This window comes from Bombus flavifrons, chromosome 14 (assembly GCF_040668555.2).
Source record: "Bombus flavifrons isolate JBK064 chromosome 14, iyBomFlav1_principal, whole genome shotgun sequence".
Lineage (NCBI taxonomy): Eukaryota > Metazoa > Arthropoda > Insecta > Hymenoptera > Apidae > Bombus > Bombus flavifrons.
Window position 1 is genome coordinate 9483418 of NC_138455.1, and position 11783 is coordinate 9495200.

The 11783-nt window shown below is 31.0% G+C and overlaps 2 protein-coding genes across 4 annotated transcripts; one reads left to right on the plus strand and one right to left on the minus strand.

Moving 5' to 3' along the window:
- The first annotated feature begins 134 nt into the window (after nt 1-134).
- On the plus strand, nt 135-8023 carry LOC138186747 (serine/threonine-protein phosphatase 6 regulatory ankyrin repeat subunit A). 2 transcript variants are annotated; one of them, XR_011174974.1, is made up of 15 exons: nt 135-443; nt 845-1230; nt 1304-1496; nt 1578-1767; nt 1856-2102; nt 2176-2290; nt 2413-2723; nt 2804-3014; nt 3073-3599; nt 3706-3860; nt 3934-4212; nt 4293-4528; nt 4605-4734; nt 4812-5079; nt 5181-8023. XR_011174974.1 is itself a non-coding variant. In XM_069126886.1 (14 exons), exons 1-14 carry the CDS (start codon nt 417-419, stop codon nt 4922-4924), a joined length of 3120 nt encoding a protein of 1039 aa, XP_068982987.1. In that variant the 5' UTR covers nt 135-416; the 3' UTR covers nt 4925-8023. The 2 variants fall into 2 exon arrangements, 1 of the variants encoding a protein (XP_068982987.1); XM_069126886.1 differs by having other exon boundaries at nt 4812-8023.
- A 355-nt stretch (nt 8024-8378) lies between these two features.
- LOC138186750 (uncharacterized) lies at nt 8379-11233 on the minus strand. 2 transcript variants are annotated; one of them, XM_069126893.1, is made up of 4 exons: nt 11177-11233; nt 10844-10922; nt 9958-10720; nt 8379-9891 (listed from the first exon to the last, which is right to left on the minus strand). In XM_069126893.1, the coding sequence occupies exons 2-4, from the start codon at nt 10874-10876 to the stop codon at nt 8705-8707; spliced, it is 1983 nt and encodes a 660-aa protein (XP_068982994.1). In that variant the 5' UTR covers nt 10877-10922; nt 11177-11233; the 3' UTR covers nt 8379-8704. The 2 variants fall into 2 exon arrangements, with proteins under 2 accessions (XP_068982994.1, XP_068982993.1); XM_069126892.1 differs by having other exon boundaries at nt 11055-11191.
- Between the last annotated feature and the right edge of the window lie 550 nt (nt 11234-11783).

Sequence of the window (11783 nt, forward strand, 5' to 3'; positions counted from 1 at the left end):
GGAAACAGCTGAAAGATAAGCATATATTATTTTGTGTAACTTGAGGTAAATAATTTAATTTTCGCGCGAGTGTGTCATTCACATTTCCATCTGTTTACAAAGCTTCTAATAATTTGACAGAACAAAGATAGAGTGCACTATGAGAAGATAGCTATAACTGTTTATATTTGAAGATAGAATTATTATGGATATTTTCGTAATTTTTTCATATACATGATACCGCTGTTTATTTGAAGAACAGTTGGTTCCACGATACGCTTATAATAAATTGTCGATTGCAAAAAGGAAGTAACATCTCTAACGATACTTGTGAAGTATGACTCACACTACTATGTCAGTTTTTTACAGTTCTACAACTATGTTTTTATAAATACTTCCGTGTTTGTATAAACTGAAACAATTTACTATATATAATCATGAACGTACAGGAATTGCGTGATGGGGTATGTCTTTCTCTATTCCTTTAAATAAATGCATTTTGCTAAACAGTCCTCGAATAGATAAATTGCAAAGTTGGAGGTTATACTCATGTGTCAAACATCCGATTTGTTTCTAAATCTTTGCAATATAATAATTTTGTTAGCATTTTATTCCTCCACATTATCACGTAACTCGAACTTTAGGAACTTTAAGTTAGTATAAATTTATCGCATCATTGCATATTATAAAATTTTTGTATAGTAATTACTTTCTGGTTATTTCTTATTAAGCTTTTTAGTTTCACCTATTTGTATTATTTTTTAGAATGTAAGGGTACTGATATTATATTCTATAAGTATGATTAAAATTATAAAAGATATATGATTTAAATATGTTTTGGAATAAAATATTGGTATCTTTGCAGTCTCCTTTGTTACAAGCTATATTTTTTGGAGATGTAGACGAAGTTCGAGCATTGTTATCAAGAAAGGAAGATCCAAATTGGCAGGATAGGGAACAAAGATCTCTTTTGCATGCAGCTGCATATAGGGGAGATCCAGCAATTGTAGAAGCACTTTTGTTAAATGGAGCTGTAGTAAATGCTAAAGATAAGAAATGGTTAACTCCTTTGTATAGAGCTTGTTGCTCAGGGAATCCCAATGTAGTAGAAGTTTTGTTAAGCCACAAGGCAGATGTTAATATCAGGGATCGTAGTTGGCAAACTCCTTTACATGTAGCAGCAGCAAATAATGCAGTTCAATGTGTTGAGCTGATAGTGCCACATTTAATGAACATTAACGTAGCAGACAGGTTTGTATTTTTAATATTCCCTGATTAATTTATTTGAGTAGAAATTAATCATGTACACTATAAACATTTACAGAGGTGGTAGAACAAGTTTGCATCATGCAGCTTACAATGGACATTTGGAAATGACAGAATATTTGGCTCAAATTGGTTGTGTAATAAATGCTTCTGATAGGCAAGATCGCAGGGCCTTACATTTTGCAGCATACATGGGTCATGATGGAATAGTGAGGGCACTTATAGCAAAAGGAGCAGATGTAGATGTTAAAGTAATATAAATTTTTTAACATTTTTCATTCTTGTTATTTATGTTATAAAATGTTATTTATATCTACTTGTATATTGTGAAGGATCGAGATTTGTATACTCCGTTACATGCAGCTGCAGCATCTGGCAATGTAGAATGCATGCACACATTAATTAAGTCTGGGGCAGATATTGAAGCAAAAAATGTGTATGGAAATACTCCTTTGCATATTGCATGTTTAAATGGTCATGCTGATGCAGTTACAGAATTAATTGCCAATGCAGCAAACGTTGGTGAGATGATCTTAAAATTTGTTGAAAAAAATTTTGTTTGCAATTTTTATTGATGATTCTTAATGATAGATAATGATTCTTTTAATAGAAGCTGTAAATTATCGGGGACAAACGCCGTTACACGTTGCTGCTGCTAGCACTCATGGTGTTCACTGTTTAGAAGTACTTTTGAAAGCTGGTTTGAGAATAAATGTTCAGTCAGAAGATGGGCGTACACCTCTACATATGACTGCAATCCATGGTAGATTTACTCGATCAAAAAGCTTACTTGATGTTGGAGCATTGCCAGACACTAAAGATAAAAATGGAAATACCGCTTTACACGTCGCCGCTTGGTATATTACAATAACAACTTTATTTTATTCAATAATCTTTTTTCAATATTTATCTGAATCCCAACTCATGTAGGTTTGGCCATGAATGTTTAACAACAACTTTATTGGAGTATGGCGCGTCCCCAGCAGCACGCAATGCTGAACAGCGTACCGCATTGCACCTTAGTTGCTTGGCAGGTCATATCGAGGTAACGTGTTTATATATGTATATATTATATATATATATATATATATATATATATATATATATATATATATATATATATATACTAACATTTCTGTTAAATTAATTTTTTAATGACATTTACAGGTCTGTAGAAAACTATTACAAGTTGATAGCCGACGTATAGATTCAAGAGATATTCGTGGTAGAACACCACTACATTTAGCAGCATTCAAGGGATCTGTTGACTGTTTAGATTTATTGTTATCCAATGGAGCTAATTTTCGATTAACTGATAATTATAGCAGGTTAGCACTTCATCATGCTGCTAGTCAAGGTCATTATCTTTGTGTTTTTACTTTGGTTGGATTTGGAAGTGATTCTAATGCACAAGATGTAGACGGTACAACTCCTTTGCATTTAGCTGCAGCATCAAATCCCAGAGATTCTGGTGCTCAGTAAGTATTAGATTATTTATGTGTAGTTTACTCTGTACAAGAATTTCTCTAAAAATTTAATTTATATTATCTCTACTTAGATGCGTACAGTATTTATTAAAGCACAGAGCAGATCCGCGTTTGTGCGATAAACGAGGCTTTACTGCTATTCATTACGCTGTAGCTGGAGGAAATCAGCCAGCTTTAGAAGCTTTATTAGAAGCTTGTCCACAAGGGAATCTAGCAGCATCATCTAATTCTACAGGAAAGTCAGAACCTCCATTACCTGCATTAACACCCTTACATCTTGCTGTAAGTCTAAAGAAATTAATAGTTCAGTAACTGAAGATATAATTATTTACATTTATAGGCATACCATGGACATATTGAAATTTTAAGCTTACTACTACCATTATTTCCCAATACTAACATTAAAGAAGATACTGGTAAAACGCCACTGGATCTAGCTGCCTATAAAGGACACCAAACATGCGTTCAACTTTTATGCGTGTTTTATGGAGCTTGTGTATGGGTCCAAGATTCTATTACAAGGCGTACTCCAGTACATTGTGCAGCGGCAGCAGGTCATGTTAATTGTCTAGAACTTCTATTGGAGAATGCAGGAGATTCAAATGTAGTTAATTGTTACGATATTAAGCAGCGAACTCCTTTAACACTAGCAGTGGCAAATAGCAATCCAGAATGCGCCCAGTTACTTTTAAAATACAAAGCTGATTGTAATTTACTAGACATAAACAAGCATACACCATTATTTCGAGCAGTGGTTAAGGAACGTGATCATCAGTTAGTGGAGCTATTATTATCACACGGTGCACAAGTAGCGATACAAGATACAAATGGTAAAACGCCATTACATTTAGCCGCCGCATGTGGAAGGTTGGTTCCTTAAAATCCTATCTAATTAAATTAAATTCCTTAAATTCCTATCTAATTAAAAGATTTGCCAGTATTTTTATATACTCAAAATTTATTTTTTTCGTAGAGTAAAAGCATTGGCTTCTCTTGTCAAAGCTAATCCTGCTGCTGCCACTTTAAAAGATGATCAAGGATGTACAGTCCTTCATTGGGCCTGTTACAATGGAAACTCGAATTGTGTGGAATATCTGTTAGAACAAAATGTAATTGACTCATTAGAGGGTAGGTATTTTCTCGATGTTAGGTAAACGAGTATTCTTGGTTTTGAATCTAAATTATTTTGTTTTATAAACAGGTAGTCCATTTTCGGCTGTTCATTGTGCAGTTTATCAGGGATCAGCACATTGTTTAGAATTATTAATAAATAAATTTGGGGGAAAGACTGTCGCTGCTCCGAGAGATGTTCCAGGTGGTCGGTTGCCTTTGCATATTGCAGCTAGTTCAGGATCTGTAGAATGTGCAAAACTGATTTTAAGTTCTGTTGGACCTGAATTAGCTGGGCTCGAAACTCCAGATTATTCAGGTCGAACGCCACTACTTTGTGCTGCTATTACGGGTCAATGTGCTGCTATTGGTATATTTTATTTAATTATGTAAATATTTGGTACTTATTTGGTGTTTCTCCTTCATGTTCATAATTATTTCTATTGATAGAGTTATTGCTTGAATGGAAGGCTGATGTGCGTGCTGTTGATTGTAACAAAAACACAGCTCTTCACTTAGCTTGTCAAAGACGACATTCTGTTGCTGCTTCACTCTTACTAAATTTGATCAATTCACTTAATGCTAATGGTGAAAATACATCACAGCAACAACAAAGCATTATTAACATGGCCAATAAGCAGCGAAGAACACCATTACATCTAGCAGCAAGAAACGGCCTCGTAACGGTAAGGAAATGACTCATTGTATTTAAGTAATTGTTTTAGAATTGTAAGAACACTCATAGGAATTTATTTTCCACAGGTAACACGACGTTTATTGCAATCGGGTGCAAGTGTCGTTGCTGTCGATGCAGAAGGACTCACACCTGCATTAGCTTGTGCTCCGAATCCGGCTGTAGCACGATGTTTAGCCACCATTCTTGCTGCACATGGTGCGTATATTAACCTTCCCAATTCTCAGTTTTTAGTCCAGGATTTCTCATAAGTTATTAGTCAATCATTACCGTAGGTCAAAATTGGGAAGCTACACAACATTCACCGTCAATTCAACAAACATCAGAAGTATATTTAAATGGCAGAAGTGGTGATTCACAACACAGTTCAGATTCGGAGTTTTACTGACAGCAGGCATCACGCTTAGATCATCAAGCGTTTCAAAATTTAAACGTCGATTCAATGCACGGAAATATTGATGCAGCAAGATTAATTTGGACAAGCTGTTGGTTGTTTTCAATTTTGACATAATGCTTCTATATGTAAGAGAGCCAATTTATCAGGTATGGGAAATCAGTGCTTAACAATCGTTCATCTGCAATTGTCAGCCTCTTAACAAGTAATAATGACAATACCCCCATTTTTACTATTAATATTTCGATAGAATTGCGAACTGCCAAGAGGAGTATGATAATATGTATTTAAACAATGGGTAAGAGAGCAATAATATTAGGCTTAAAAGTTTATATTATTCAGTAAGTATAACTAGATATCTTACATTAATCCTAGGACGCCTAAGGTGTTAAAAGATGTAAAATCAGTCCAAAAGCGGGTCATTTTCTGTCTACATAAAAAAGGAGCGATGAATCCTGTTTTTCCTGTTTTATTCATTAAAAGACACACTTATTTACACTTTGAGCAAATGATCGAATTTAGCTATTTTCAATAATACCTTTTGTTCTTTGCAACTATCTTGTTGTAACACATGACATTTTTATAATATTTTTTATAATATTTCGATTCTATGGTCTTTATATAAACTACGAATAAACCAGTTCAGATAACATGACATAATAATAAACACATGAGCTGTCACTGACATCGAAACACATGCAACTACCTCTTAAGATTTATATGTAATTTATAATAGTGTTACATACAGCTTGAGAGTAAATTTTGTCACTGGTCAATTAGTTATATCACAAATACACTTAAGAGAAATTAGATTACTGGCCTCTTAGAAAAAATTTGTTGTAGGAAAAGTTAAAGCTTAGAGTCTTGTGGACATTTTCTGATCCTCCCATAGGTGTCTTAGGGTTAAGGGAATATACATACCTTTATTTTTGCTTCAATGTCATAATTGCATGCACATATATGCTCCTGACACTGTGGTCAATGCGTAAATGTGTCTGGTACAAAAAATGGTTTGTAGATGAAACATAGATATTCATATAGTGAATTGCTGACGTAATTGATACCTCATTAAAAAAAAAAGACACGATAATGCTTGCATTATCGATTTTATTGTAACGTAAGGATGCTCCATAGACTCGTAAATTTAATTCCTAAAATAAATTCCTAAGACCCGCCAGCTTACTGCTGTTACTTGCATATTTTTAATAATCAGCGATATTTATAATATAATAAAGCTTTCTATATTTTGCAATGTAATCAATTTTTCATCAATTAGGAAAAGTACAAATTGTATGAATAAAAAATGTCGTAGTTTTTTAAATATGATCATGCTATCATGTTTGAAATTTAGTCAGCATAAAGGAAAAAGAAGTCTATATATTGTCGTTTACTTTACATTGAGTCAACACTGTACAATGATTTAATTAATGTTGTCCATTGGAATTGTAATAGTCATTTTAATAGAGGATGTAGCAAAGCAGTTTTTATTATTTTACTTATTGAGACGAGTCTTAAGTGGACCATATAAAGGACATTAACCAATGAATGCATAGTCGATTAATTAACTGTATGAACATTTACAGTTTATAAATTTATTATCTATAGAGAAGTAGATAAATTATTAGTGAAATGCTCTCTTTATCTTATGGAGGAAAGAATATTATGTTATTGATATAAGATAAATATTGCACAGAATCTTTGCATTTATTATTTTTAATAAGTTTATCTAAGGTCTTCCATTTGTAGTACCTTTATTTAAACTGTGAAGCGATATATAAGTACATCTAGCGGATTCCGTTTCTCGAATTTTTCAGTTTGGAATTTTAAGATTAGGTACGTTATACAAGCGTTTGATGTTTTTTTGTAGAAATATGTATATGTTTATAAAGAGAAATCAGCTCAACTAATAATTCAATTGCGTTCAATTGCATTTTATCGTATAAAGCGCGAGCGTTTTTAATTAACAAAAAGAACTAGTACGAAAGTAATAAACAGTATCGTATTATAAATGTCCTGTTGTAAATACAAAAAACGGACTTACATTGCCTGACAAAATTTTTAATATAATAGTACAGATTAACAAAAAGAGAAGAAAAGTTTAGATATTTTCTTAGATATTTGTAGTAAAAGCCTAAACTGCCTAAACACATTGACACACGGAAATATGAAAGTAGAGCTTGTAAAAGATGACATAAGTAGTTACGGTGAAGTATCATTAACGATCCAAATGATTGATCGAGACCATGATTGAACTATCAATTAATGAAAGTCGAATGATTTCTTTTATGCGTACATCGATATATAGGGTGTCTCAGTATTCATGACACTGATAATGTATTAAAATTTATATTGTAAAATGTATATAATTTGAAGTTCATAATACTGAAACTTTATTAGAGATAAAAATGTAAAAATTTAATTAATTTAATTTAAAAAGACGTAACAATTTTATTCTACATTTTCAGTTAATTTTTACATACATCAGTACCTTGCTGATTGTATCATGATTATTAAGACACCCTGTATGTATGCTCTGTTAATTTTGTACTTAAGAATTCCCGTAATATTTGCATTTATCACTATCAATATTGTAACAAAAAATAGAGACGCAACAGATAATGCTGTGTCCATTTCGACCGATCAAAGAGTTTTCAAATCATATCGTGCACGGAATATGTATGTATTTTTATTGTATATATATATATCGATTGCGATGATTGTTTAAACAGGTGAATGTCCAAGTGTGCGTGATACCACAGACGAGTACTTGTACCAATGTGGTGGTACGAAAATGTGGAAAACTTAGGGTGAAATAGTCAATCCAGTTTGTACGTCGTCTTTTGCGAGTCACGCAAAGATCAAATAATACGTTATTTTTCTCTTGAAAAATGTGAAAAATCATGTGCGTTGTACATATTGACAAATATTTTTTAATACATTAATCGGTATGTATATTATGAATTCTGGGAATTTCATACCGTAATATTATATTAAAATTGTGCTACAATTAAACGACTGTCTCTGATATCGTGCATTCTGTATTACGCGATCATTTGTAATCAATAAACGACATTATGTTTTATTTTTATACAATTTTCTTTTCATTTTGTAGATCCACGTCTTTTCTCTTCTCTCTGTAATATAAAAGTTCAATACTTCAAACATCTTCAGCTTCATAAAAATCCATCTTATATATTATTGTTTCTTTCTTTTAATGCTTATAATCGTTTATTCTGTCACGTTCATCTAATCCAAAAGATCACTTTTTGCCTCAATTCTTTGCAACAAGCAACTAATCAATTAAACAGTAAATGAGAATTGCTTGAGAGATACATTTTTTATCATACGGATTTATTTCAGGAAATGTAATTCAGTAATTAATGGATAATTTCATAAATTAAAGCACGGTTGTCCTTATCTTAATAATTTAATAGGATAAAACAAAGAATTTCTATTTACTTTTTTATTTTATTCTTATTTTTTATAAAGATGTACATCTTTCTGGTATCAAAAAAATACATTAATATTAATATAGTAATTACCACAAGAAACTACCTTTTATTTACTTTTATAATAGAAAACAAGTGCCCTTTTATCATCATTAAATATTGTTAAATATTCTTAACAAAATTATTTACATGGCTGTTTTATTAATGTCATACAATATACTATTATAAGGCACAATTCTGCGCATGTATAGATATTATGATCTAATTGTATGTGTGTTTAAGCAAATTAAAGGAATAAGAAGTCATGAGTCAATTTTTTATTATATTAGGTAAAATTGTTAGGTAAAATTCCATATTTTTCCATATATTTTGCAAAAGCAGGTGATAACTCTTTTATAGTAACTGCTATGTATTCAAACAAGGCTGTTATTATTTTATTCAATAGTTTTTGCATTTGTTCATCATTAATGGAAGATGTATCTAAATACCTAAAATTTTCTTTTATATAATTCCATACAAAATGGACTGCTTTATGTAAATACTTTGAATCAAATGAAGATTTTGTTATCAGAGCATGAGATATTTCAAATATTAAAAGAAGAAAACATGAGGCATTCTTCATGTATCTTATATCATTTAAAATTTCAATAAATTGATTAATATCATATTTTATACTGTTCCCATTATTTAAAAATACATCCTTTAATAAGGACAATAGCAAATCTTTTAACTGAGGCAATTTATCTTGAGCATTGCTATTCTCTTTGTTAAATGAATATTTATTTTCTTTCTTGTCATGTGCAAATAATATGTCTACAAATTTCATTGGATCTAGTAAATGTATACCACAAATTATCAGTTTGTTATTTTGCAAAGATGTGGTAGGCATTTGAGTGGGAATAGTACCCAAATTATTTTCAAGTTGTAACTGTTGCTTGTTATTGATGTAACGTATAACTTCAGCATTTTCAAATATTTTATCTGTATTATTTGCAGCAGCAGTACGCTTCGCACGATTAAATTTTCTACGAAGATTTTTGGAACGTAAAGTGCTTCTATAGTTATTTAAAATGTTACCTTGTGTAGATTCAATTAAATCTGCTGCAAACTGCGTATTTAGAATTGCGTTACCAAGGAACAAAATATGAGCTGTCAGAGATACTACATCTGAAAAATGAACTGTGCCATCTTTCTGATATCTTTCATAAATACAGTATGCTTGATATCCTACACCAAAACCATTGATACCTAAATTACTTAATACTAATGTATTGTATGCAAATCTAGTTGCAGTGCCTATATTACTACCATTCTGAACAAGCTTAGTAATAGCAAAAGATCCACCTAAGGTTGCTATACTAATTGTACCGCCAGTTATACCTAACCATGAAGAAAATGCATCTCTATCCATTAGTGGATTTATAGTTTCTTCATGAGAGCTTCTGTCTACTAATTTTTTTACTGATCTACTCATTGTCCATGCACCAGTTACCCCAGAACATGCTGTTGCACCTGCAATTGTAACAACATTATTATAATTTTACTTATTTTGTTATTATATAACTTTATGTAACCTACCTAGCACAACTGGACCAATAGGTGTAAACAAAGATGCAACTCCTAAAGCAACTCCAGCTACACCTATTACACTAGAAGCTGTATCTGCTACATTAAGAAAAGTATTTATAGGATTACATGCAGGTGATTCTATAATTTCTAACCATACTGTTGAATATTTTTCAGTAATTTCATAAGTTGTATCCGGTTGATAAAATCCATCCTTTGGAAGAACCATGGTACATGGTGGTAAAGTATTGTTGTCCTTGTAATCTGTCCAACTTTTATATATCCTACCTTTTATATCAATATACCAAATTTGTTGCTCTTCACATTGTGAGTATTTTATCTTAAATATTGGTGTTAAATATACATTTACTTCATTTTCCTCTTTTAAAGCAGGTACATTAACTGAATTATTTTTAGGATGGAACATTACGTTGAAAATTACTCCATAGTAAACTCCTTTCGTGTTTGATTTTTCTTCCGTCCCTGCTTTTATGTTTTCTTCTCCAAATTCAAGTATTTTGTCATATATAATATCTATAGTATTTTTGGCTTTCTTTGAGTAATAAAATGTTTCAACTAAATCGTAGCTATTAGTTATTTTATCCTTATTATATAATACAACATCAGCCGTTTTATCTTCTGATGCAGGACCATAAATTGCAAACCCAATATTTTGTCTCAAATACTTATATTCATCTTCCTCATACAGTGTCCATTCTGCCAAAAGTTCATAATATTCTTGTTGCTGTTCCTTAGCAATTCTCAACATTTCATCCTACAGAGAATTGAAAAAATGGAATAAATAATTCTTGCGCGCAAACAAAGATATTTAAGGAACATATATTTTTTAATGAAAATGACTGGGAGCATTATGTATATGTATATAATTGATATTTACCCAAACTGGATCCGTACTAGACATTGTATTCATTATAGGTGTACAATTTTTTACAAGTACAAAATTACACAGATCTTACCTGCAACATACATTTTTAAATTACAATAAATTTTTAACTTTTCACATATTATTTTTCGATTTTGGGACAAACGAATTGGACAAAACATTAAAATCATTAACAAAATATTACAATAAAACAATGAATACTCACTTATCAATCAATTATTTAATAACACAAATATTTTTGTATTTTATCGATTTTTTTACGATATTAGCTAAAATTAAACTTGAATGTTTTATTTTATAGCAACAAAGTAGATAAAATTCAATTACACATCAAAACTTTTGGTAATGTGTAATTCAATAGAATATGTAAATACATTTTAAAACACAATAAACTTATGATCGATGTACTAACTAATACGAAGAAGTAGGTGCCACGTCTTATATATTCTTGCATCGGTGCTTCCCCGTGTATCCCAATCCTAAAATCCCCATGGTAAAATTCTATCATGTATTCAAATATACATAACTAGGTCAGCCAAATGAAAATTCACAAAATCCGTTGTACAACTCAGCTAGCCAACCTAAAAATTAAAATTTTGTTTGGGCACTATGCATTATGTATATATTCTTTAGATACTAATTATTTTTCTTGTTATGTAATTAACATCCTTTATATAATATAAATATTATATATCGGCAAAAATATTATAAAATCTATTTATGTACTTATTCTTCTCTCAGATTTAACTAAACTGATTAATCCATTCTTACCAGTGTAACGAAACAGTTGAACAATCTGGTATTATATAATACAAAGTATTAAAAAATATTGCACATTTTCTGAATATGTAACTTACGTTGCAAATAACTAGAGAATATAAACTAAGAATATTTAACATCAGTGTTATCAACAGGAAATTTAATAATAAAGCTA